Genomic DNA, 27,289 nt, shown 5'->3' with positions numbered 1-27,289 from the left:
TTGTGACATATACCATTGGTGACCGTGCCTTCAGTTGCCTGGGCTCTCAGCTCTGGAATTCCTTCCCTACACCTCTCCACCATATTTTCCTCCTTTAAGATGCATCTTAAAACCTGCCTCTTTGACCAAGCTTTTGGTCAACTGTCCTAATGCCTTGCATGGTTCGGTGTCAAATTTTGCTTCATAATGCTCCTGTGAAGTGTCTCAGATTGTTTTATTATATTAAAGGTGCTATGTAAGTAGAAGTTATTGTTGTTGCATGCAAGGCCATTTTCATGGTCAGAGGTGACTACCCTGATCCACCCTTGTATGGTAAAAATGCCCACAGCTGCTTCAACAGAGATGCCCGTGAGGCTTTTCACTGGCTAAAAAATTGTATTAGTTAAAACAAGGTACTTGGTACATTGATGACTGACTCAGTGCTATTTCCTGCTCTTGCCCAAATCAAAAGTTGAATCAATTTTACTTCCAATTTCCACCCTTCCTTTGCCTTCACATGGTACTTTACTCAATTTCTGTACCTCCATTTCTGGGGATAAGCTATTGACCAATATCCACTATAAGCCCACTGCGTTATACCTTGACTACATTCCCTCCCACCCCACTTCTTGTAAAAATTCTCTTCCATTCTCGCAGATTCTCCGTGTCTGCCACATCTCTTCTGCTGATGCCACCTTCTATACCGGTGCTTCCAATACGTCTTCCATTTTCCTCAACTGAGAATCCCGTTCCACCATGGTTGACAGGGTCATCAACCATGTCCATCCCATTTCCTTCATGCCTGTCCTCACTCCTTCCCATCCCTCTCAGAATGAAGATAGTGTTCCCCTTGGCCTCACCTTTCACCTACCAGCCTTCATATTCAATGGATCATTTTCCGCCATTTCCGTCACCTCCAGCATAATGCCACCACCAAATACTCTGCTCTTTCAGCATTCCAAATAGACCATTTCCACGACACCCTGGTCCACTCCTCAATCAACCCCAACATCCGATTCCTTTCCCATGGCATCTTCCCGTGCAAGCACAGTTGATGCAACATCTGCTTTTTTACCTTCTTCCTTCCCACTGTCCAGGGCCCTCAACACTCCCTCAAGGTGAGACAGTGATTTACTTGTACTTCTTTCAATTTTGTATAGTGTATTTGCTGCTCGCGATATGGTCTCCTCTACATTAGGGAGACCAAACACAGATTGGGTGGCTGCTTTCCAGAACACCTTCGCTCAGTCCTCAAGTGTGACCCTGAATTTCCAATAGCCTGTAATTTTATTTCTCAGCCTCACTCCCGCTCTGTCGTCAGCCTCCTACACTGTTCTAATAAAACTCAATGTAAGCTCGAGGAACAGCACCTCATCCTTCAATTAGGCACTTTGCAGTCTTCCAGACGCAGCATTGAGTTCAACAATTTTAGATAATCCCTGCCCTAATTTCTTCAGACAGCAGCTGTTGGTAATGATTCTGCTATTGCCATTTACATCTCCTTTGAAACAATCATTTTGATTCTTGACTTGTCCCATTACCGTCTCTTTTTGCCATTCACCATCATCCCTTTTGTCATTTAATCACTCCTGCACCTTCTATCTTACCACAGACCTTCCGCTTTGTTCATTCCCCCATTTTCCCCTTTCCCTGCCTCTGTACTTGCTTAAAATCTGTTACATAATCTAGCTTGTTCTCGTTCTGATGAAAGGTCCTTGACATGAAACATTAACTCTGTTTCTCTCTTCACAGATGCTGCCTGACCTGCTGAGTATTTCCAGCATTTTCTGCTTTTATTTAAGATTTTCAACATTTTCAGTATTTTGTTTTTGTATTTGGAAAAACAACCTTCAGCTCTTAAGGAAGCCAATGGCTCTGGGATTATCGGCGTCTGCAGAGTTTTCTGAAGACTCTCAATCGGTTTCTCAGCAGTTCTCAGCTGGCAAGAATTGCATTGAGGCCTGAAGAGGATGTACTGGCTAGAATCTACACAGTAACCAATAGCCTCCTGAAGTCTGCTAATATTCTCTTTCCTCTTCACTACATTTCCAAAGTGTTGTGTCATCTGCAAACTTTGAAGTTCTGCCCTGTAAACCCAAGTCAGGTCATTAATATACATCAAAACGAGCCGTGATCCCAATATGAATCTCTGCGGGACACCACTCTATACCTCCCTCCAGTCTGAAACAACCGTTCACCACTGCTCTCTGTGTTCTGTCTCTTACCCAGTGTCATAACCACTCTGCCACTGTCCCTTTAATCATACGAGCATCAATTTTGCTAAATAGTCATAAAAGAAGGGGACGATGCAGACATTGTGGTTAAGGAGCAGGAGGAGTGTGAAATATTGGATGGTATATACAGAGTAGAATGATACTTGGACTCCAAGGATTAACTAAGAGGGTTATTCACAAACCAGAGGTAACAGTTTTGAAATTCGATCTCGGACAGTCTGCTGTGAACTCACGAATCACAGAATGTTCCAGCACTGAAAGAGGCCAGTCGCCCATCGTGCGTGTGTGGGCTCGATGAAGTTCTTCCTGGTTTCCTGGCCAATATTTATTACACATTCAAAATCACTAAAACAAGTTCTGCTCATTATCACATTGCTGTTTGTGGGAGCTTGCTGTGCCCAATGGATGTACATCTCCACCCTGTCTGAGAAACAACCATTCTCAACTATTCTCTGCTTTCTGTCTTTTGGCCAATGTTAGATACAGAGTAAAGCTCCCTCTACACTGTCCCCATGAAACACTCCCAGGGCAGGTACTGCACGGAGTTAGATGCAGAGTAAAGCTCCTTCTACCTATCCCACCCTCACTCTTCCTCTGTCTCTACAACCAGGTCAGCCATGATCTTATCGAATGGTGGAGAAGGTCGGAGGGGCTGAATGGCCTACTTATTTGTAAGTTCTTTCTCATTCTCTCTTTCACTCCTTGTCCATTTTTCTCTCTCTTTCTCTCTATCTCTCAATGAGGAAGCACTTTTTTACACAAGGGTGATGACCTAGAACTCACTGCCCACAAGGCTGGTGAAAGCAAAGACAATCAATGACTTCAAGAGGAAGTTGGATGGCCACCGGGGAGAAATAGACTTGCAGGGCTACAGGGATCGAGTCCTGGGAATAGGACTGATAGCATAGCTCTATGGAGAGCCAGCATGGACTCGATGGGCTGCATGGCCTCCTTCTGTGCCATAAGTGACTCCATGACTCTAGTAACACAGGAACAGGAACTTGCCCAGACCTGCGCTCTATTCAGTGAGGGTGGATAAAGTTTTCCAAACCTCACTGCAAACTAAGAATCCCAGGTTTCACTATATTTTCCAATTCATCAATTGCAGTTCCACCAGGTTTTTGACAAGGCCCCTATCATAATTACAGAGTATCCATGTATTAACAGAGGAGGTGGTGACATAGTGGTAATGTGACTAGATGAGTAACCAAGAGCCCCAGGCTAATGCTCTGGGAACGTGGGTGCGAATCCCACCAGGGCAGATGGTGGAATTTGAATTCGATTAATAAATCTGGAATTAAAAGGTAGTCCAGTGGTGACCATGAAACCATTGTCGATGGTTGTAAAAACCTATCTTGTTCACTAATGTCACTTTAGAGGTGCCCCTCGAGGGCACTAATGTTTAAGGAAGGGAATCTGCCATCCTTACCTGGTCTGGCCTATATGTGACACCAGACACACAGCAATATGGTTGGCCGAACAAGGCACTCAGTTGTATCAAACCGCTGCAAAGTCTAAGAAAAAGGAATGAAACCGGATGGACCACCCGGCATTGAACTAGGCACTGGAAAGGATAATGGCAAACTCAGCCCTGTCGACGCTGCAAAGTCCTCCTTACTATCATCTAGGGGCTTGTGCCAAAATTGGGAGAGCTGTCCCACTAACTAGTCAAGCAACAGCATGACAGTCATACTCACAAAATCATACCTTGCAATAAATGTCCCAGACACCACCATCACCATCCCTGGGTATGTTCTGTCTACTGGCAGGATTGATCCACCAGAGGTGGCTGCACAGTGGTATACAGTTGGGAGGGAGTTGCCTTGGGAGTCGTCAACATTGACTGTAGACCTCATGAAGTCTCATGGCATCAGGTCAAACATGGGCAAGGAAACCTCCTGCTGATTACCACATACCACATACTGCACCCCCTCAGCTGATGAATCAGTGTTTCTCCATGTTGAACACCAATTTGAAGAAGCATTGAAGGTAGCAAGGGCACAAAATGTAAGCTGAGTGGGGGACTTCAATGCCCATCACCAAGAGTGGGTCAGTAATACCACTACTGACTGAGCTGACTGAGTCCTAAAGGATATAGCTGCTAGACTGGGTCTGCAGCAGGTGTTGAGAGAACAAACAAGAGGGAAAAACCTATTTGACCTCGTCCTCACCAATCTACCTGTCGCGGATGCATCTGTCCATGACAGTATTTGTAGGAGTGACCACCGCACATTCCTTGTGGAAAAAAGGTCCTGTCTTCAATGAAGAGTGCAGGAGGGCATGCCAGGAGCAGCACCAGGCATACCTAAAAGTGAGGTGTCAGCCTGGTGAAGCTACAACACAGGACTACTTGCATGTCAAACAGTGTAAGCAGCATGCAATAGACAGGGTTAAGCGATCCCACAACCAACAGATCAGATCTAAGCTCTGCAGTCTTGCCACATCCAGTCGTGAATGGTGGTGGACAATTAAACATCTGACAGGAGGAGGAGGCTCCACAAATATCCCCCTCCTCAATGATGTGGGAGCCCAGCACATCAGTGCAAAAGACAAGGCTGAAGCATTTGCAACAATCTTCAGCCAGAGGTGCCAAGTGGATGATCCACCTCAGCCTCCTCCTGAGGCCCCCAGCATCACAGATGCCAGTCTTTGGCCAATCCAATTCGCTCCACGTGATATCAAGAAACGGCCGAGGGAACTAGATATGGCAAAGGCTATGGGCCCTGACAACATTCTGGCAATAGTACTGAAGACTTGTGCTCCAGAACTGGCTGCGCCGCTAGCCAAGCTGTTCCAGTATAGCTACAACACAACATCTACCCGGCAATGTGGAAAATTGTCCAAATATGTCCTGTGCACAAAAGGTAGGACAAATCCAACCCAGCCAATTACCGGCCTATCAGTCTACTCTCGATCATCAGCAAAGTGATGGAAAAGGTCGTCAACAGTGCTATCAAGTGACACTTGCTCAGTAGTAACCTGCTCACTGATGGTCAGTTTGGGTTCCGCCAGGGCCACTCAGCTCCTGACCTCATTACAGCCTTGGTCCAAACATGGACAAAAGATCTGAACTCCAGAGGTGAGGTCATCAAGGCAGCATTTGACTGAGTATGGCATCAAGGAGCCCGAGCAAAACTGAAGTCAATGGGAATCTGGGGGAAAACTGGTTGGAGTCATATCTAGCACAAAGGAAGGTGGTTTTGGTTGTTGGAGGTCAATCATCTCAGTCTCAGGACATCATTTCACGAGTTCTTCAGGATAGTGTCCTAGACTCAAAAATCTTCAGCTGCTTCATCAATGACCTTCGCTCCATCATAAGGTCAGAAGTGGGGATGTTCACTGATGATTGCACAATGTTCAGCACCATTCACAGCTCCTCAGATACAAAAGCAGCCCATGTCCCTATGCAGCAAGACCTGGACAACATCCAGGCTTGGGTTGATAAGTGGCAAGTAACATTCGTGCCACACAAGTGCCAGGCAATGACCAATTCCAACAAGAGAGAATCTAACCATCTCACCTTGATGTTCAATGACATTACCATCACTGATAACCCCACTATCAAAATCCTGAGGGTTACCATTGACCAGAAACTGAACTGGACCAGCCACATAAATGCCATGGCTACAAAAGCAGGTCAGAGGCTGGGAAATCTGCGGTGAGTAACTCACCTCCTGTCTCCCAATGCCTGTCCACCATCTACAAGGCACAAGCCAAGAATGTGATGGAATATTCTCCACTTGCCTGAATGGGTGCAGCTCCAACAACACTCAAGAAGCTCAACACAATCCAGGACAAAGCAGCCCGCTTGATTGGCACCCCATACACCACCCTCAACATTCACTCCCTTCACCACCGACGCACAGTGGCAGCATTGTGTACCATCTACAAGATGCACTGCAGCAACTCGCCAAGGCTCCTTCAACAGCACTTTCCAAACCTGCAACCTCTACCACCTAAAAACACAAGGGCAGTAGATGCATGGGAACACCACCATCTGTAAGTTCAAAACCACACACTATCCTGACTTGGAACTATATCGCCGTTCCTTCACTGTTGCTGGGACAAAATCCTGGAACTCCCTTCCGAATAGCACTGTTGGTTTATCTACATCCAAAGGACTGCAGCAGTTCAAGAAGGCAGCTCACCACCACCTTCTCAAGGGCAATTAGGGATGGGCAACAAATGCTGGCTTAGCCAGCGACAATCACATCCCACGAACGAATAAAAAAAAAGCATTCCAGTACTTAAAAAGGGATATCCCTGATTATAAAAAAGTATAGTTACAAGGTAAAAGTACATTGGGGATCTCATGATGACTGAATGAAAATACACAAAGGAAATCTTGAAGGTCAGAAAATGCTAGCAGCTAGAAGTGAAGAACAGAAGGCCAGTGTTTTGCTGCACAAAAAGATTTTCTCATCGTTGCTCTAAATCAGGGACTGTGAAAATAGAAAGAGGGAATGTCAGCTGAGGTGCAAAATTCCAACAGAGAACCTATAGAAACTGCAGTAAATATTGACGAACAGGAAATATGTCCAATCAAACCAATAAAATCAGGAAGATAACGGAAGCCTGAACTCAAGCCTGTGAAGATCAAGAGAGTAAAAGAGAAGGTAATTTATCAACAAAACGACGAGAACAAGGGAAGCTCCTGAGAGAAAACTTAGAAAACCAAGCATAGTACAGTTAAAAGTGCATACCCAAAAAGGCATTAAATAAAAAGCTCCTTATTACATTGATTTATACGGCAAAAACATTACTGGATTGAGAGCTGATCTGAAAATATAGATAAATATATGAAATAATTTCTTCTTGATTTCTCTCACCTCTTTTACACTTTTCAAGGTTTCATGATGTAAATGATTTGAAAATAACAGAAGACTAGGAATTTGCTTAAGGCACTGATACAGTCAGGAGGGTTGAATGATGTCACAAACAGTGACACTGATGTGCTTTATAGATCTGACCCCATTGTTCATTTGAACAGTTTGGAAGAAATTCTCACCCCGTGCTAACTTTTTACACAATTATATACAGTTTCTTTTCCTAACACTTGCCAAGCATGCCCATTTGCAGTTTACTTTATAAAATGCCTCATGGCAGCTTTGTGGCATGGTTTCATAACAGGAAAGAAGATGCCTTATAAGGTTAATGTTTATAACTGATCTTCAATAGGGTCAGTGACAGAATGACTAGATAGCACAAATAAAAACAGGAAGTGCTGGAAATACTCAGCAGGTCAGGCAGCATCTGTGGAGAGAGAAGCCAGGTAGCACAATATGTTCATGCATGTGTTTAAATTAGAGGTAGTTGGTTACTGCCTTGGGGGATTGTCTTTAAAACCTCAGAATAGAATTAGGGAATTTTAACCCGGGAGCTTGCCATGGGAAAGCTCTTTAGTGATCCCACAGGCCACAATTTTGACCCACTCTTCTGGGCAACTGTGAGGGTGGAAACTGGCTGGGTCCTACATTAAATTTGCAGATCGGGCTCTGATGACATAATCGGGGCCAGACTGCTATTTTAACTGTGGACCTGAGCAGGGAACCTAGCAGGCAGAACAGCTGCAGCCAAACAGGAGCAAAAAGGTAGGTCCTTTTACTTTTTTTGACTTTCTTTGTGGAGCTAGGAGGAGTATGAGCGAATGTTGAGGCTGCCCCTCCCTTGGGTTCACTGCCATTCTTATTGACCTACTTGAATGTGGTTCCCTGCAGTAGCTTCCTGTCACCTGATAATGCTGTCTGGTTTTGAGGGAGAAACAGGCCAGGGGCAAAGAGATGAGGCCTGGGAGTTAAAATTTCTCAGGCCTCAAGATACTGTGGTCAGGATTCAGCCTCCACTCGCCTGATTCCTACCCTGAATTAAAATTGGGACTATATTGTACAATGAATTCAGAAATCCATTGGGAGGTCATTTAAGTTGGGTGATAATACATTTTATTATCTATTATTCTGTTATATTAAATTCTCAGTTCTCTTCACTTTTCATTTCAGTTATGTACTTGGATGGCTCCTTATTGGTGTTTGAAGATATCTTCAAAATCGTGGCATTCTATTGTGTAAGCAGGTAAGTCACTGTTTGACAGATCCATTCAGCTCTTGTAACACAGCGCATCATACAGGTTTTAAAATTTGTTCTGTAGAATCCCAGTATGTTCAGTGCTTTAGAACAACAAAAACTTGAATATATACAGTGTCAATTTTAAACAACTCTCCTCTTTCTTGGCATTTATCTCTATGCTGCCCTTTTTAAGCTGGATGGACCAGATTACTACACTTTTGTGAACAGTCTGAACCCAATTCCAAGTGAGTGCAAGTCCAAGGCACAAAATTTAGTCATAGAGGCCAGAGGGATTGTGTGGGAAAGATACAAAAGTACACTACTTAAATACTGTTTGAGGTTGGCTGTACAACATTTCTCCTATACGTTTTGTAGATGCCATGCATCTATGGCAAATGGTCTGGTAGCAATAAGATATTTTATCTGGTTTATATAGTAGCAACAAATGACTTGTGTTACAGCAGAGGCCATGACTTATGAGTATGACTGTACCTTTATCACTGAGTTCATCTTTCTGTATGCATCATAACAGGACGTAATAGTCTGCATATGATGTCACCAGAGTTTCAATGCCAGCATCATTTCTTTGAACTTAGCTTATTAAGTTGCTTGCACTGTACATCTTAAGGATGTGATGTTGCTAGTAGTTTAGTTTAGTTTAGTTTAGTTTAGAGATACAGCACTGAAACAGGCCCTTCGGCCCACCGAGTCTGTGCCGACCATCAACCACCCATTTATACTAATCCTACACTAATCCCATATTCCTACCACATCCCCACCTGTCCCTATATTTCCCTACCACCTACCTATACTAGGGGCAATTTATAAAGGCCAATTAACCTATCAACCTGCAAGTCTTTTGGCATGTGGGAGGAAACCGGAGCACCCGGAGGAAACCCACGCAGACACAGGGAGAACTTGCAAACTCCACACAGGCAGTACCCAGAATTGAACCCGGGTCGCTGGAGCTGTGAGGCTGCAGTGCTAACCACTGCGCCACTGTGCCGCCCCAGTAATGAGATATTGTCATTTCCTTGGATTTATTGTTGTCTGTAGTAAGCCAGATTCTCTCAAATCTTCTTCTTTGGCCTCCTTGTCTCGAAAGACAATGGATACGCGCCTGGAGGTGGTCAGTGGTTTGTGAAGCAGCACCTGGAGTGGCTATAAAGGCCAATTCTAGAGTGACAGGCTCTTCCACAGGCGCTGCAGATAAAATTGGTTGTCAGGGCTGTTGCACAGTTGGCTCTCCCCTTGCGCTTCTATCTTTTTTCCTGCAAACTGCTAAGTCTCTCTGACTCGCCACTCTTTAGCCCCGCCTTTATGGCTGTCCGCCAGCTCTGGAGATCACTGGCAAATGACTCCCACGACTTGTGATCAATGTCACAGGACTTCATGTCGCGTTTGCAGATGTCTTTAAAGCGGAGACATGGACGGCCTGTGGGTCTGATACCAGTGACAAGCTCGCTGTACAATGCGTCCTTGTGGATCCTGCCATCTTCCATGCGGCTTACACGGCCAAGCCATCTCAAGCGCCGCTGGCTCAGTAACGTGTATATGCTGGGGATGTTGGCCGCCTCGAGGACATCTGCGTTGGAGATACGGTCCTGCCACCTGATGCCAAGGATTCTCCGGAGGCAGTGAAGATGGAATGAATTGAGACGTCGCTCTTGGCTGACATATATTGTCCAGGCCTCGCTGCCGTAGATCAAGGTACCGAGGACACAGGCTTGATACGCTCGGACCTTTGTGTTCCGTGTCAGTGCACCATTTTCCCACACTCTCTTGGCCAGTCTGGACATAGCAGCTGACCCCTTTCCCATGTACTTATTGATTTCTGCATCGAGAGACAGGTTACTGGTGATAGTTCAGCCTAGGTAGGTGAACCCTTGAACGACTTACAGAGTGTGGTCGCCGATATTGATGGATGGAGCATTTATGACATCCTGTCTCATGATGTTTGTTTTCTTGATGCTGATGGTTAGGCCAAATTCGTTGCAGGCAGCCACAATCCTGTCCCTGAGTCTCTGCAGATACTCTTCTGTGTGGGATGCTAATGCAGCATCGTCAACAGCCCTGATAAGGACCTTCCGTACTTTGGTCTTCGCTCTAAGACGGGTAAGGTTGAACGACCTGCCATTTGATCTTGTGTGGAGGAAAATTTCTTCTTCTGAAGACTTGAACGCATGTGAGAGCAGCAGGGAGAAGAAGATCCCAAACAATGTAGGTGTGAGAATACAGCCCTGTTTGACGTCACTCAGAATAGGAAAGGGGTCTGATGAGGCACCGCTATGCTGAATTGTGCCTTTCATATTGTCATGGAATGAGGTAATGATACTTAATAGCTTTGGTGGACATCCGATCTTTGCTAGTAGTCTGAAGAGACCACGTCTGCTGACGAGGTCAAAGGCTTTGGTGAGATCTATGAAAGCAACGTAGAGGGGCATCTGTTGTTGGCGGCATTTCTCCCGTAGCTGGCGAAGGGAGAACAGCATGTCAATGGTGGATCTCTCTGCTAGAAAGCCACACTATACCTCAGGGTAGATATGCTCAGCCAGTTTCTGGAGTCTGTTTAAAATGACTGGAGTGAAGACTTTCCCCACTATGCTGAGCAGGGAGTTGTTGCAGTCACCGCGGTCACCCTTGTTCTTATAGAGGGTGATGATATTGGCATCGCGCCTGTCCTGTGGTACTGCTCCCTCATCCCAGCACAGGCAAAGCAGTTCATGAAGTGCTGAGAGTATAGCAGGCTTGGCACTCTTGATTATTTCAGGGGCAATGCCATCCTTTCCAGGGGCTTTTCCACTGGCTAGAGAATCAATGGCATCACTGAGTTCCGATTTTGTTGGCTGTTCGTCCAGCTCATCCATGACTGGCAGAGACTGGACTGTATTGAGGGCAGTCTCAGTGACAACATTTTCCCTGGAGTGCAGTTTTAGGTAGTGCTCCACCCAGCGGTCCATTTGCTTGCGTTGGTCAGTGATCGTGCCTCCTGATTTAGACTTGAGGGGGGCGATCTTCTTGATGGTTGGCCCAAAGGCTCTCTTGATGCCATCATACATTCCTCAGAGGCCAGCTGAATATGACTGCATAGGTGTTGCCAGTAGTTATTTGCACAGCGCCTGGCTGTTCTTTGTGCAGCGCGTCTGGCTACTTTAAGTGCTACGGATGTTAACTCGCTGGGGGCTTTCTTGTAGGTCAACAGTACAATGCACTCAGCAGCTATGACAGGTTCCGGCTCTCCAAAGTGAGATTGAAACCAGTCTGCATTCTGCTTCCCACGTTTACCATAGATGGTCATTGCTGAGTCATAGATGGCATCTCTGATGTGGCCCACTTGGTCTCTGCATCCCCTTTGGGAGTGTTTTGAAGGGCTTTTTCAAGTGAATTCAGAAACTTATGTAACAGCTGTGGATAAGAAATTCTGTTAGTGTTGATGCGCGGGCGGCCCTTCAGCTTGGAGTGATGCAGCTTCTTTGGTTTGAGTCTAACTTTGCTGCACACCAGGGAGTGGTCGGTGTTGCAGTCCACACTGTGGAAGCTGCGTGTGATTTGGATACTGTTTAAAGAGGCTCACCTTGTGACAATGAGGTCTAGCTGGTGCCAACGACGTGATCTTGGGTGCCTCTATGAAACCTGGCAACAGGGTTTAGTGTGAAAGAACGAGTTGGTGATGCAGAGGTTGTGATAGGTACACAACTCAAGCAGTCTCTGTCCATTCTCATTCATCCTTCCAATGCCATAGCGCCCAAGGCAGGAGGGCCATGAGTCATGGTCGGCCCCAAACCAGGCATTGAAGTCCCCCAGCAGGAACAAATGTTCGGTGTTGGGAATGCTACTAATGATATTATGGAGTTCCTCGTAGAACTGGTCTTTAACTTCAGGTGGGGAGCAGAGTGTTGGAGCATAGATGCTGAGTAGGTGTACTGGACCAGAGGCGGTGAGCAGTCCGATGGACAGTATACGTTCCGAGCCATTTGAAGGTGGCTCTATCATGCTGAGCAAAGAGTTTCTGATGACAAAGCCCACTCCATGCTGTCTTGGCTCTTCAGGATCCCTACCTTGCCAGTAGAAGGTGTAGTCTTGCCCTCTTCGTGATCCGCTCACAGGGAGGCATGTCTCCTAAAGTGCTGCAATGTCCACATTGAGTAAGAGTAATAAAATAGAGAGGGAGGTGAGATTCTTGTAGAAGAATTAGAACAAAAAGAAGGAGTTGCTTCTCTATGATGCCTTCATGATGTCAGTTCATCCACCATAGAGGACACAGTGCATTGCTGGGGAGAGGCTGGGAGCACTGCACTGAGGAAAGAGGAGAGGGAGCACTATTTGAAATGGATGGGGCGTTAAGAAGAGTGTATTAGCTGAGAGGGAGTGGGGAAGGAGACAGTGCGGGTTTTAATAGAGATGCAAAGGAAGGAGAGAGTGTCAGTGTTAACTGAGGGAGAGAAGGAGAGAGTGTCGGTATTAACTGAAAGAGAGGAAGGAGACAGTGTCGGTATAAACTGAGAGAGAGGAAGGAGAGAGTGTCGGTATTAACTGAGAGAGAGGAAGGAGAGAGTGTCGGTATTAACTGAGAGAGAGGAAGGAGACAGTGTCGGTATAAACTGAGAGAGAGGAAGGAGAGAGTGTCGGTATTAACTGAGAGTGGAGGGAGAGTGTTGGTATTAACTGAGGGAGAGAGGAAAGAGAGAGTCGGTGCTAAGTGAGGGAGGGAGGAAGGAGATTGTGTCGGTATTAACTGAGGGAGAGAGGAAGGAAAGAGTGTCAGTATTAACTGAGGGAAAGGAAGGAGAAAGTGTCGGTATTAACTGAGGGAGAGGAAGGAGAGAGTGTTGGTATTAACTGAGGGAGAGAGGAAGGAGAGAGTGTCAGTATTAACTGAGGGAGAGGAAGGAGAGAGTGTCGGTATTAACTGAGAGACAGGAAGGAGAGAGTGTCAGTATTAACTGAGGGAGAGGAAGGAAAGAGTGTCGGTATTAACTGAGGGAGAGGAAGGAGAGAGTGTCGGTATTAACTGAAGGAGAGAGGAAGGAGAGAATGTCGGTATTAACTGAGAGAGAGGAAGGAGAGTGACGGTATTAACTGAGAGACAGGAAGGAGAGAATGTCAGTATTAACTGAGAGACAGGAAGGAGAGAATGTCAGTATTAACTGAGGGAGAGAGGAAGGAGAGAGTGTCAGTATTAACTGAGGGAGAGAGGAAGGAGAGAGTGTCAGTATTAACTGAGGGAGAGAGGAAGGAGAGAGTGTCGGTATTAACTGAGGGAGAGAGGAAGGAGAGAGTGTCAGTATTAACTGAGGGAGAGGAAGGAGAGAGTGTCGGTATTAACTGAGAGACAGGAAGGAGAGAGTGTCAGTATTAACTGAGGGAGAGGAAGGAGAGAGTGTCGGTATTAACTGAAGGAGAGAGGAAGGAGAGAATGTCGGTATTAACTGAGAGAGAGGAAGGAGAGTGACGGTATTAACTGAGACAGGAAGGAGAGAATGTCAGTATTAACTGAGGGAGAGAGGAAGGAGAGAGTGTCAGTATTAACTGAGGGAGAGAGGAAGGAGAGTGTCAGTATTAACTGAAAGAGAGGAAGGAGACAGTGGCGGAATTAACTGAGGGAGAGAGGAAAGAGAGAGTCGGTGCGAAGTGAGGGAGGGAGGAAGGAGATTGTGTCGGTATTAACTGAGGGAGAGAGGAAGGAAAGAGTGTCAGTATTAACTGAGGGAAAGGAAGGAGAGAGTGTCGGTATTAACTGAGAGACAGGAAGGAGAGAGTGTCGGTATTAACTGAGGGAGAGGAAGGAAAGAGTGTCGGTATTAACTGAAGGAGAGAGGAAGGAGAGAATGTCGGTATTAACTGAGAGAGAGGAAGGAGAGTGACGGTATTAACTGAGAGACAGGAAGGAGAGAATGTCAGTATTAACTGAGGGAGAGAGGAAGGAGAGAGTGTCAGTATTAACTGAGGGAGAGAGGAAGGAGAGAGTGTCAGTATTAACTGAGGGAGAGAGGACGGAGAGAGTGTCAGTATTAACTGAGGGAGAGGAAGGAGAGAGTGTCGGTATTAACTGAGAGACAGGAAGGAGAGAATGTCAGTATTAACTGAGGGAGAGAGGAAGGAGAGAGTGTCAGTATTAACTGAGGGAGAGAGGAAGGAGAGAGTGTCAGTATTAACTGAGGGAGAGAGGAAGGAGAGAGTGTCAGTATTAACTGAGGGAGAGGAAGGAGAGAGTGTCGGTATTAACTGAGAGACAGGAAGGAGAGAGTGTCGGTATTAACTGAGGGAGAGGAAGGAGAGAGTGTCGGTATTAACTGAGAGACAGGAAGGAGAGAGTGTCGGTATTAACTGAGGGAGAGGAAGGAGAGAGTGTCGGTATTAACTGAAGGAGAGAGGAAGGAGAGAATGTCGGTATTAACTGAGAGAGAGGAAGGAGAGTGACGGTATTAACTGAGAGACAGGAAGGAGAGAATGTCAGTATTAACTGAGGGAGAGAGGAAGGAGAGAGTGTCAGTATTAACTGAGGGAGAGGAAGGAGACAGTGGCGGAATTAACTGAGGGAGAGAGGAAAGAGAGAGTCGGTGCTAAGTGAGGGAGGGAGGAAGGAGATTGTGTCGGTATTAACTGAGGGAGAGAGGAAGGAAAGAGTGTCAGTATTAACTGAGGGAAAGGAAGGAGAGAGTGTCGGTATTAACTGAGGGAGAGGAAGGAGAGAGTGTCGGTATTAACTGAGGGAGAGAGGAAGGAGAGAGTGTCAGTATTAACTGAGGGAGAGGAAGGAGAGAGTGTCGGTATTAACTGAGAGACAGGAAGGAGAGAGTGTCGGTATTAACTGAGGGAGAGGAAGGAGAGAGTGTCGGTATTAACTGAAGGAGAGAGGAAGGAGAGAATGTCGGTATTAACTGAGAGAGAAGAAGGAGAGTGATGGTATTAACTGAGAGACAGGAATGAGAGAATGTCAGTATTAACTGAGGGAGAGAGGAAGGAGAGAGTGTCAGTATTAACTGAGGGAGAGAGGATGGAGAGAGTGTCAGTATTAACTGAGGGAGAGGAAGGAGAGAGTGGCGGAATTAACTGAGGGAGAGAGGAAGGAGAGAGTGTCGGTATTAACTGAGGGAGAGAGGAAGGAGAGAGTGTCAGTATTAACTGAGGGAGAGGAAGGAGATTGTGTCGGTATTAACTGAGGGAGAGAGGAAGGAGAGAGTGTCAGTATTAACTGAGGGAGAGGAAGGAGAGAGTGGCGGAATTAACTGAGAGACAGGAAGGAGAGAATGTCGGTATTAACTGAGGGAGAGAGGAAGGAGAGAATGTCGGTATTAACTGAGAGACAGGAAGGAGAGAATGTCAGTATTAACTGAGGGAGAGAGGAAGGAGAGAGTGTCAGTATTAACTGAGGGTGAGGAAGGAGAGAGTGTCAGTATTAACTGAGGGAGAGAGGAAGGAGATTGTGTCGGTACTAACTGAGGGAACATTAGAACATAGAACATTACAGTGCAGTACAGGCCCTTCGGCCCTCGATGTTGCGCCGACCTGTGAAACCATCTGACCTACACTATTCCATTTTTATCCATATGTCTATCCAATGACCACTTAAATGCCCTTAAAGTTGGCGAGTCTACTACTGTTGCAGGCAGGGCGTTCCACGCCCCTACTACTCTCTGAGTAAAGAAACTACCTTTAACATCTGTCCTATATCTAACACCCCTCAACTTAAAGCTATGTCCCCTCGTGTTTGCCATCACCATCCGAGGAAAAAGACTCTCACTATCCACCCTATCTAACCCTCTGATTATCTTATATGTCTCTATTAAGTCACCTCTCCTCCTCCTTCTCTCCAACGAAAACAACCTCAAGTCCCTCAGCCTTTCCTCGTAAGACCTTCCCTCCATACCAGGCAACATCCTAGTAAATCTCCTCTGCACCCTTTCCAAAGCTTCCACATCCTTCCTATAATGCGGTGACCAGAACTGCACGCAATACTCCAGGTGCGGCCTCACCAGAGTTTTGTACAGCTGCAGCATGACCTCGTGGCTCCGAAACTCGATCCCCCTACTAATAAAAGCGAACACACCATATGCCTTCTTAACAGCCCTATTAACCTGGGTAGCAACTTTCAGGGATTTATGTACCTGGACACCAAGATCTCTCTGCTCATCTACACTACCAAGAAGCTTCCCATTAGCCCAGTACTCTGCATTCCTGTTACTCCTTCCAAAGTGAATCACCTCATACTTTTCCGCATTAAACTCCATTTGCCATCTCTCAGCCCAGCTCTGCAGCCTATCTATGTCCCTCTGTACCCTACAACATCCTTCGGCACTATCCACAACTCCACCGACCTTCGTGTCATCCGCAAATTTACTAACCCACCCTTCCACACCCTCTTTTCCAGGTCATTTATAAAAATGACAAACAGCAGTGGCCCCAAAACAGATCCTTGCGGTATACCACTAGTAACTAAACTCCAGGATGAACATTTGCCATCAACCACCACCCTCTGTCTTCTTTCAGCTAGCCAATTTCTGATCCAAAGCTCTAAATCACCTTCAACCCCATACTTCCGTATTTTCTGTAATAGCCTACCGTGGGGAACCTTATCAAACGCCTTACTGAAATCCATATACACCACATCCACTGCTTTACCCTCATCCACCTGTTTGGTCACCTTCTTGAAAAACTCAATAAGGTTTGTGAGGCACGACCTACCCTTCACAAAACCGTGCTGACTATCGCTAATGAACTTATTCTTTTCAAGATGATTATAAATCCTGTCTCTTCTAACCTTTTCCAACATTTTACCCACAACCGAAGTAAGGCTCACAGGTCTATAATTACCAGGGCTGTCTCTACTCCCCTTCTTGAACAAGGGGACAACATTTGCTGTCCTCCAGTCTTCCGGCACTATTCCTGTCGACAATGACGACATAAAGATCAAGGACAAAGGCTCTGCAATCTCCTCCCTGGCTTCCCAGAGAATCCTGGGATAAATCCCATCTGGCCCAGGGGACTTATCTATTTTCACACTTTCCAAAATTGCTAACACCTCCTCCTTGTGAACCTCAATCCCATCTAGCCTAGTAGCCTGTATCTCAGTATTCTCCTCGACAACATTTTCTTTCTCTACTGTAAATACTGACGAAAAATATTCATTTAACGCTTCCCCTATCTCCTCTGATTCCACACACAACTTCCCACTACTATCCTTGATTGGCCCTAATCTAACTCTAGTCATTCTTTTATTCCTGATATACCTATAGAAAGCCTTAGGGTTTTCCTTGATCCTATCCGCCAATGACTTCTCGTGCCCTCTCCTTGCTCTTCTTAGCTCTCCCTTTAGATCCTTCCTGGCTAGCTTGTAGCTCTCAAGCGCCCTAACTGAGCCTTCACGTCTCATCCTAACATAAGCCTTCTTCTTCCTCTTGACAAGCGCTTCAACTTCTTTAGTAAACCACGGCTCCCTCGCTCGACAACTTCCTCCCTGCCTGACAGGTACATACTTATCAAGGACACGCAGTAGGGGAGCCCGATGTTTTCCTACTGCCACGACATATTGCCAGTGCTGGGAACCTTAGCAGCACAGCCACCAAATAGGAGGCCCATTCAGCCACTTATGTTGCCAATTAAGTGCCACTTCCCACCCCCCGCGGGCATTTTGCCCATGTCGGGAGGGGCCTCCAGCACTTGGAGAGACAGCCAGGTAAATCCTGGGGGCCTCCCAGCGGTTTCCAGAGGGAGCTCCTCCTTGATGGGCACTCTAGGTGGCAGCATCACCAGTGCACCACAACAAACACCTGTGCCCTGATCTTTGAGGCCTGTCTGCCTGGCCCTGGCTTACCCCAACTAAGCCCACCACTCTTCGCAGGCGCCTCGCCATTTAGGCTCCCTCTTCTTGGTGATGCAGTCTCAGCAATGGCCACCTCTGATTGGTCCGGCAGCTCTTTGGGACGGACCACTGTACCCGATTGGACGTCAGTGCCAGCGGTGGCCTCTTAATTGGCCGCTGCCAATTAAATTCTGCACAGGTTCCCACCGCCCGCCGTTACGTCCCGTTTTCGATCCCAGTGGCGAAACGTTTTACCTGCTGGAAAGATTCGGCACACATTGTTCTCTAGTTTCTCTCCTATCTCCCCTCATGCCCTTTTCAAGCTCATCTTGTCCATGAGACCCACCTCCTGCTCCCTCAATCCTACACCACCTAAACTGCTGACCACCCAACTTCTCCTGCTCCCCAAGTTAGCCAATATTGTTAATGGCTCTCTCTCGTCAGGTTTTGACCCTCATTCCTTTAAATCTGCCATCATCACCTCTCTCAAAAAACTAACCCTTCACCCCACCGTCCTAGCAAATTACCACTCCATCCCCAACCTTCCTTTTCTCTCCAAAATCCTTGAACATTTTGTCACCGCGCCAGGGTCCTGCTTTCAGACCCCGCGAGGGGACTTGACCATCAGCAAAATAATGTAGCCCCAAGAATCAAGTTAGTCTTGAGGTAATAGATATGTGATTCTTAAAGCAAAACTACCTCCTAAAAAATGGCACACTTTTCAAAAATTTTCAGCCAAGTGACTATCCTACGATGCAGAAAATAAATTGACAACATTCGCAAATTCAGCCACTCTCCTACTGTACTAATAAGGCAATCAATGCTGACTTAAGCACTGAAAATTAACAAGCTCCTTCCTATTTGCTCCTACAATACAGCATTTGCAATTCTTACACAGACTGGGCATTAGTTTTGCCGCTGTGTGATAGTGTAGCAGAAGCGTTGAACAGATATTTTGTGTCTGTCTTCACTGTAGAAGACACAAATAGCATCCCAGAAATACTTATAAACCAAGTGATGAAAGGCAGTGGTGGGGGGGTGGGGGGGGGTGGGTGTGGTTGGAGGAACTTAAAACAATTACAGTCACCAAGGAAAGGGTACTGAGAAAACTATTAGAACTAAAGCCTGACAAGTCCCCAGAACCTGGTGGACTTCATCCTAGGATCTTAAAAGAAGTGGCTGTGGAGATAGTATATGCATTGGTTGTAATTTTCCAAAATTCCCTTAGTTCTGGAAAAGTCCCACCAGATTAGAAAATAGTGTATGTAACTCCTCTATTTAAGAAAAGAGGGAGACAGAAAGCTGGACACTACAGGGCAGTTAGTCGAACTTCTGTCATAGGGAAAATACTAGAATCTATAATTAAGGAGGTTATAGCAGGGCACTTAGAAAATCTTAATGCAATCAGGCAGAGTCAACATGGTTTTGTGCAAGGGAAATTATGTTTGACTAACTTATTAGAGTTCTTTGAGGAAGTAACAAGCAAGGTGGATAAAGGAGAACTTGTAGATGTGGTGTACTTGAATTTTCAAAAGGCATTTGATAAGGTGTCACATCAAAGGTTACTACACAAAATAAGAGCTCATGGTGTAGGGGGTAACATATTGGATAGAGGATTAGTTAGTTAACAGGAAACAGAGAACTATATTTTACCAGCCCCTTGACATTGGGGGTCGTGGCGGGGGTGGGGCCTGTGATATACTTGCACGACCCTCGCGCCGAGAAGGCCCCGCCACATTTTACTGGTGGCGGTGAGGCACCGCTTGGCGGTGGGGCCTTCATTTAAATATTACAATTAATTAAATAAACATGCAAATCAACTTACCAGGTCCTGGCGGCCATCCCACATCGATATCACGTCCGCCCGCTGCAACTCGCACGCCTTCGGAGTTCCAAGGCGAGTCACCGGTGGGGAGGGGGGAGGAGTGAAATTAGCAGGATGGGGGGGCGGGGTTGGAGCAGGGAAAACATTTTTTATTGGCTGTGGGAGGGTGGGAACAGACTGAAGGGCAAATGTCATAAGGTTGGGGGGGAAAGTTCGGGGTGGAACTAAAGTTATTGACCGTCATATAGGACAGTAAAAAAACATGAGGAGGTTGGGAAAGGGCTGCAGCTTTTGAATTTTTTTAATTATAAATTTCAGAGTAATGTTCATTTAAAAATTCAAATCTTTGCTGAGGGCTTGAAGCCCTTTAAAAATGGCACTGGCACCTGCGCAGTGATGTTGGACGCCATTGCTGGGGACGGAGCGGCTGCCCCCTTACATCATAGGGGGCGGCTGCTTCGCCCCCTCCATTTAAATGAGCCCCTGCGTGAAATTTTGCGGGGGCTCAGCAGCGGCACTAACAAAATTCAGCCCAGAGAATAGGTTTAAATGGGTCATTTTCAGGTTGCCAAGTTGTAACTAGTGGAGTGCCACATGGATCTGTGCTGGGGCCTCAACTATTTACAATCTATATAAATGACTTGGAAGAGGAGACCAAACGTATGGTTGCTAAATTTGCTGATGACACACAGGTAGGTAGGAGAGTAAGTTGTAAAGAGGATATAAGGGGCTGAAATTTATACTCCCACTGCCGTAATCGGCGGGCGAAAACAATGGATATTAAGCGCGGGGCCTCATTTAAATTGCCGGGGCAGACCGCACAGCACCTCCCCAATGACGTAGAGGGGGTGGGCTGTCCATCCCTGGCAAAGGCGTCAGCTGCGTCAGCTGCCTATGCGCAGGCGCTGACACCATTTTTAAAGTGCTTCGAGCTCTATCGTTAAATTTAAATATTTAAAGAAACATGTAATAAATAAATTCAATACATTTATTCTGCCCCTCTCCCACCTAATAACAATTAAATTAATTACTTGCCCTCCCCCCTCCGCCCTCTCCCCTCCCCCAAACGCTTACCTTGAGCACCTGACCTTCCCCCACAAAGTGCATAAACTTTACACTCCAACCATTCCCATAAAACCCTACACCAATGATATTACTTGGATCCCGCTCCCCCCCGGCTCCTGCACTGAGAAATGCATCTCCTCTCCCCCTCCCAACCAGTGTTCCACCTCGGTTCCCTGGATGGGGATCTGAAGGCATAGGAGTGCTGGCCAGCGGCACTAAGATCACTCTGGGACAGAAAGTGGGAGCGTAAGTGTCATTAATTCATTGATTGTAATTTATTTAAATATTTCAATGGGGGGTCCTGTCACCAAGCGGCGGGGAGGGCAGGGGGGTGGGGGGCCACCACGAGGCCTCACCGCCAGCGACAATATCAGGCCGGGCCCTCCTGGCCTCAGGGTGCATAGCAGCCCTCTCCCAGAGGCATTTTCAGGCCCCTGACATGGGGGGGGGAGGGTCAGTAAAATTCAGCCCAAGGAGTCTGCAAAGGGATTTAGATAAGTTAAGTGAGTGGGCAAAAATTTGGCAAATGGAGTATAATGTGGAAAAATATGAACTTGTCCACTTTGGCAGGAAGAATAGAAAAGCCGTATCTTATTTCAAGGGAGAGAGATTGCAGAACTCTGCAGTACAGAGGGATCTGGGTGTCCTAGTACAGCAAGCGATTAGAAAGGCAAATGGAATGTTGTTGTTTTTTGCAAGGGGAATGGGATATAAAAGTAAGGAAGTGTTGCTACAGTTGTACAGTTGTACAGGGCATTGGTGAGACCACATCTGGAGTACTGTGTACAGTTTTGGTCTCCTTACTTAAGAAAGGATATAATTGCATTAGAAGCAGTTCAGAAAAGGTTCACTCGACTGATTCCTGGAATGAAGGGGTTGTCTTATGAGGAAAGGTTGAACAGGTTGGGCCTATACCCATTGGAGTTTAGAAGAATGAGAGGTGATCTTATGGAAACACATAAGATCTTGAGGGGACTTGACAGGGTGTATGCTGAGAGGATGTTTCTCCTTCTGAGAGAGACTAGAACCAGGAGACACAGTTTAAAAATTAGGGGTCTCCCATTTAAGACTGAGATAAGGAGAATTTTTTTCTCTCAGAGGATCATTAGACTGTAAATTCTCTTCCCCAGAGAGCAGTGAAGGCAGGATCATTGAATTGAATAAAGTAATTAAGTAGTTAATTAAAACACATTAAGGATGGCAGGACAGATGATGTGTCACGGCTGCAGCATGTGGGAGCTGCTGGATGCCAGTGGGATCCAGGGCAAACATGTCAGCAGTAAGTGTTTGTGTATCGAAGAGCTTCAGCTCAGAGTCATTGAACTGGAGCTGCAGACACTGTGACACATCAGGGAGGGGGAATGTTACCTGGGCATTTTGTACTAGGTGCCAGTCACATCCCCTGGATAGGGTCTTCTGTTTTGGTCAGTGGTCAGGGTACAGGAGAGTGTGGCTGCAGCTGAGGCAGGTAAGGGATCCCAGAGAGCAAGAGTGCAGGAGTCTCAGCCTTTGCGATTGTCCAACAGGTTTGAGGTTCTTTCAGCTTGTTTGGATGAGAGGGGGGGCTGCAGGGTGGATAAACAATCTGACCGTGGCACCATGGTACAGGAAGCCACTCAAGTGCAGGGAGCAAAAAGGAATGTAGTGGTAGTAGAGGACAGTATAGTTAGGGGGATTGACACTTTTCTCTGCAGCAAAGAGCGAGAGTCCAGACGGCTTTGTTGCCTGTCCGGTGCCAGGGCTTGGGACATCTGTTCAGGGCTGGAGAGGAACTTACAGTGGGACTGGGAAGATCCAGTCGTCGTGGTCCATGTAGGTGCCAACAACATAGGCAGGACAAGGAAAGAGGTTCTGCATAGTCAGTATGAGGAACTAGGCACCAAATTAAGAAGCAGAACCTCAAAGGTAATAATCTCTGGATTATTACCTGAGCCACATGCAAATTGGCATAGGGCAAATAAGATTAGAGAAATTCATGCGTGGCTCAAAGACTGGTGTGTTAGAAGTGGGTTCCAGTTCGTGGGGCACTAGCACCAGTACTGGGGAAAGTGGTGGCTGTACCATTGGGACGGTCTACACCTGAAACGTGCTGGGGCCGGTGTTCTAGCGAGCCGCATAACTAGGGAAGTAGAGAGGGTTTTAAACTGAATAGTGGGGCAAGGGATCAAATTTGGGAAGATATGGTAAATCAAGGAGTGGAGACAAGGCAAGAGAGAAAGGTATTAATATGGGAAATGATAAACAGACTGTGACAGGAAGGGACAGAGCGTACAAATCTAAGAGTGTAACAACAGATTAGGCTAGAGGTTACAAAAATAACAAAAGGACAAAACTAAAGGCTAGAGGTTACAAAAATAATAAAAGGACAACACTAAAGGCTAAAAACTTCCTTATTTAAGGAAGCATGTAAATGCTTTGGAGGAAGTACATGGAAAGTTTACTTGACTAATACCTGGAATGGGCAGGCTGTCATACGAGGAAAGATTGGACAGACCTGGCTTGTATCCACTGGAATTTAGAAGAGTAAGAGGTGACTTGATTGAAATATATAAGATCCTGAGGGGTCGTGACAGGGTGGATATGGAAAGGATGTTTCCCCTTGTGGGAGAATCTCAAACTAGGGGTCACTGTTTAAAAATAAGGGGTCGCCCATTTAAGACAGAGATGAGGAGAAATGTTTTCTCTCAGAGGGTCATGTGGCTTTGGAATTCTCTTTCTCAAAAGATGGTGGAAGCAGAGTCTTTGAATATTTTTAAGGCAGAAGTAGATAGATTCTTGATAAGCAAGGGGGTGGAAGGTTATCGGGGGTAGGTTCGAAGGGCCGAGTGGTCTACTCCTGCTCCTAATTTGTATGTACGTTGATGTGTATGTTCATATGTATCAAAGAATATTTTTAAGGAAGGGTTGATAGATTCTTGATTGCCAAAGGAGTCAAATGGTGTCGGGGATAGACAGGAAAGCAGAGTTGAGGCCACAATTAGATCAGCCATGATCTTATCAAATGGCGGTTTGAGGGGCTGAATGGCCTACTGTTGCTCCTAGTTCGTATGTCTGTATGTTCGTATGTAAAACAGGTGACAGCGAGTCAGTAACCAGCTTTACACCTCTGTTGTTTTCTTTTTATTGCTGGGAACGGTAGCTTGGTGGTAATGTTATTGGACTACTAATCCAGAGACCTGGGCTAATGCTTTGGAGACATGAGTTCAAATCCCACCAAGGCAGCTAGTGGAGTTTAAATTCAATTAACTAATAAATTCCCAGCCTATGACATGCTTTTATAGCCACATTATTTATATGACATATCCAGTTAAGTTTCTAGTCAATGGTAAACCCCAGAATGTTGATGGTAGAGGATTCAGCGATGGTAATGCCGTTGAATGTCAAGGGGAGATGGTCAGATTCTGTCCTGCTGGAGATAGTCATTGCCTGGCACTTGTGTGTCGCAAATGTTACTTGCCACTATCAGCCCGAAATAGTCTGTCGTCCAGGTCTTGCTGCATGGGCACAGACTGCTTCAATATCTGAGGGGTTGTGAACTGTGCAATCATCAGCGAACATCCCCATTTCTAATCTTATAATAGAGGAAAGATAATTGATGAAACAGCTGAAGATAGTTGAGCCTAGGACACTACCTTGAGGAACTCCTGCATCAATGTTCTCAGTCTGAGATGATTGGCCTCCAACAACCATAACCATCTACTTGGTGCTAGGTATGACTCCAACCAGTGCAGAGTTTTCTCCCTGATTCCCATTGACTCCAGTTTTGCTAGGGGTCCTTGATGCCATACTCAGTAAGTTGCTGCCATGATGTCAAATGCAGTCACTCTCACTCACCTCTGGAATTCAGCTCTTTTGCTCAGGTTTGGACCAACGCTGTAATGAGATCTGGAGCTGAGTGGCCCTGGTGGAAACCAAGCAGAACATCGGTGAGCAGGTTTTTGCTCAGTAAGTGCCGCTTGATCGCACAGTCAATTACACCTTCTATCACTTTGCTGATGATTGAGAGTATAGACTGATGGGGTGGTAATTGGTTGGATTGGATTTATCCTACTGTTTGTGGACAGGACATAGCTGGGCAATTTTTGATATTGTTGGGTAGATGCCAGTGTTGTAGCTGTACCGGAACATCTTGGCTAAGAACGGGGTGTTGACAGGGCCCATAGCCTTTACCCTATCCAGCGGCTTCAGCCGTTTCTTGATATCTCATTAGGTGAATTGACTGAAGACTGGCATCTGTGATGCTGGGACCTCAGGAGGAGGCCAAGATGGATCATTCACTCGGCACTTCTGGCTGAAGATGGTTGCAAATGCTCCAGCTATGTCTTTTGCACTGACGTGCTGACGTGAAGATGGGGATGTTTGTGGCGCCTCCTCCTCCTCCTTGTTTAATTGTCCACCACCATTCACAAATGAATAGGTCAGGACGGCAGAGCTTTGACCTGATCCTTTGGTTGTGGGAACACTTAGCTCTGTCTATGGCATGCTGCCTCTGCTTTTTAGCATGCATGTAGTCTTCTGTCGTAGCTTCACTAGGTTGGCCTCTCATTTTCATGTATGCCTGGTGCTGCTCCTGGCACATTCTTCTACACTCCTCATTGAACCAGGTTTGATCCCTTGGCTCACATCCTGACTCCCCAAAGCCTGTGTGTGATCTACGAGGCACAAGTCAGGAGCGTGATGGAATACTCTCCATTTGCCTGAATGGGTGCAGCTCCAACAACACACAAGAAGCTCGACACCATCCAGGATAAAGCAGCCTTTTGATTAGCACCCATCCATCACCTTAAACATTCACTCCCTCCACCACCGGCACATCGGAGCACCAGTGTGTAGCATCTACAAGATATACTGCAGCAACTCGCAAGGCTCCTTCAACAGTACTTTCGAAACTTGTGACCTCTACTACCTAGAAGGCAGCAGATGCATGGGAACACCACCACCTGCAAGTTCCATCTGGACTTGGAACTATTTCACTATTCCTTCAGGCCAAAATCCTGGAACCCACTCCCTAAAAACAATGTGGGGGCACCAACATTACATGGACTACTGCAGTTCAAGAAGGCAGATCACCACCACCTTCTCAAGAAAAATTAGGGTTGGGCAATAAATGCTGGCCTTGCCTGCAATGTCCAAATATCACAAACTTATAAAAAAAAATTCCCATCAACGTCATTGACCCTCCCCTATGAACCACTTTGCTGACAGCTGTCCCAGCATGATTTCAAAGCCTCAGTCTGGCGAGTTGAGTCAAGGCGCAACTCAACAGTTTGGCACCTGGTGAATTTACACAAGGCTGAAGCCTCAAACTCACTGGGGCTTCTTCGCTGCTGGAATGGGCTGCTGACTAGCATGCTGCTTTACAATCTGGATAACGTATGATTCCTATAATCCAGCCCATGTTGGACAACCTTAACACCATTTAAACCTTCCATTTAAACGACCTTAGTAACTAACTGTTAAAATAGTTCCAAAAGTATTCTGATGTAAAACTCTCTAAGGATTGTTATCAGTCCAGTTCAGGCATGCCCGTTACTAATGGACATCCCAATTACTCACTGGTTTGTAAAATAGCAGATTCATTAATTATGAACATATTAAAATGACAAGAAAAATCCAGCAGGTCCATCAAGCACTGTTATGGTACAACTTAATGCCATGACCCCCAGCTTCCCCCTAAACACCAGTAGCCACGTCATCTCCTGGGAGAGGTAAAAAAAAAGACAAAAAAAATCCCGAGGCCAATTCAGGGGGATAATATCCAGAAAATTCTTTCTAACCCCCAAAGGCTACTAAATAGATTCCGGGGGATCACAATGACTGGAAGACAAATCTCCAGTAGCCCACCTATCTTTTGTATGCTGCGTTGTCAGCCACAGTTAGGAACACAGGAACAGGAGTAAACAATTCAGTCCCTCGCATCAATCCACCATTCAGTGAAGTCATGGCTGATCTGTATCCTAGCTCTATCCACCTGCCTTAGCTCCATATCCCTTAATACCATTGGCCAACAAAAATTAGTATCTGTGCTGGTATCTGCTGTTTTTTTTGGAGGGTCTTCCACACTTTTTGATTGCAGAAATTGTAATGGGTTCTTTATGTTGTCTTTTGCAACATGATGAGATGCATTGATCCAGTTTGTTGAAGATCTCTAACAGGTTTATTAACAGCTAAGCAAGTGTATACAGTACAAGCAAACTAGTTACAGAACTTTCGTCTGGGTTAGAGCTAAAGAGTGATGCTGGCTTGTAGTCACATGACTACATCCTGGTACTTAGCTCATTAGCATACTGAGTTCTTAAAGAGACATCACTCTTAAGGCAA

At 46.0% G+C, this 27,289-nt stretch overlaps 1 protein-coding gene across 1 annotated transcript in view; it reads left to right on the top strand.

Moving 5' to 3' along the window:
- rin3 (Ras and Rab interactor 3) overlaps positions 1 to 27,289 on the top strand; it is a 129,013-nt gene that overhangs the window by 59,764 nt on the left and 41,960 nt on the right. The window contains exon 4 of the mRNA XM_068038760.1: positions 8,210 to 8,282. Coding sequence (XP_067894861.1) covers positions 8,210 to 8,282 — 73 coding nt within the window. The remainder of the gene's footprint in view (positions 1 to 8,209; positions 8,283 to 27,289) is intronic.

The sequence above is a fragment of the Heterodontus francisci genome, chromosome 9, assembly GCF_036365525.1.
Source record: "Heterodontus francisci isolate sHetFra1 chromosome 9, sHetFra1.hap1, whole genome shotgun sequence".
Classification (NCBI taxonomy): domain Eukaryota; kingdom Metazoa; phylum Chordata; class Chondrichthyes; order Heterodontiformes; family Heterodontidae; genus Heterodontus; species Heterodontus francisci.
Note: the sequence above shows the minus strand (reverse complement) of the source record. Positions and strands in the feature narration are given on the sequence as shown.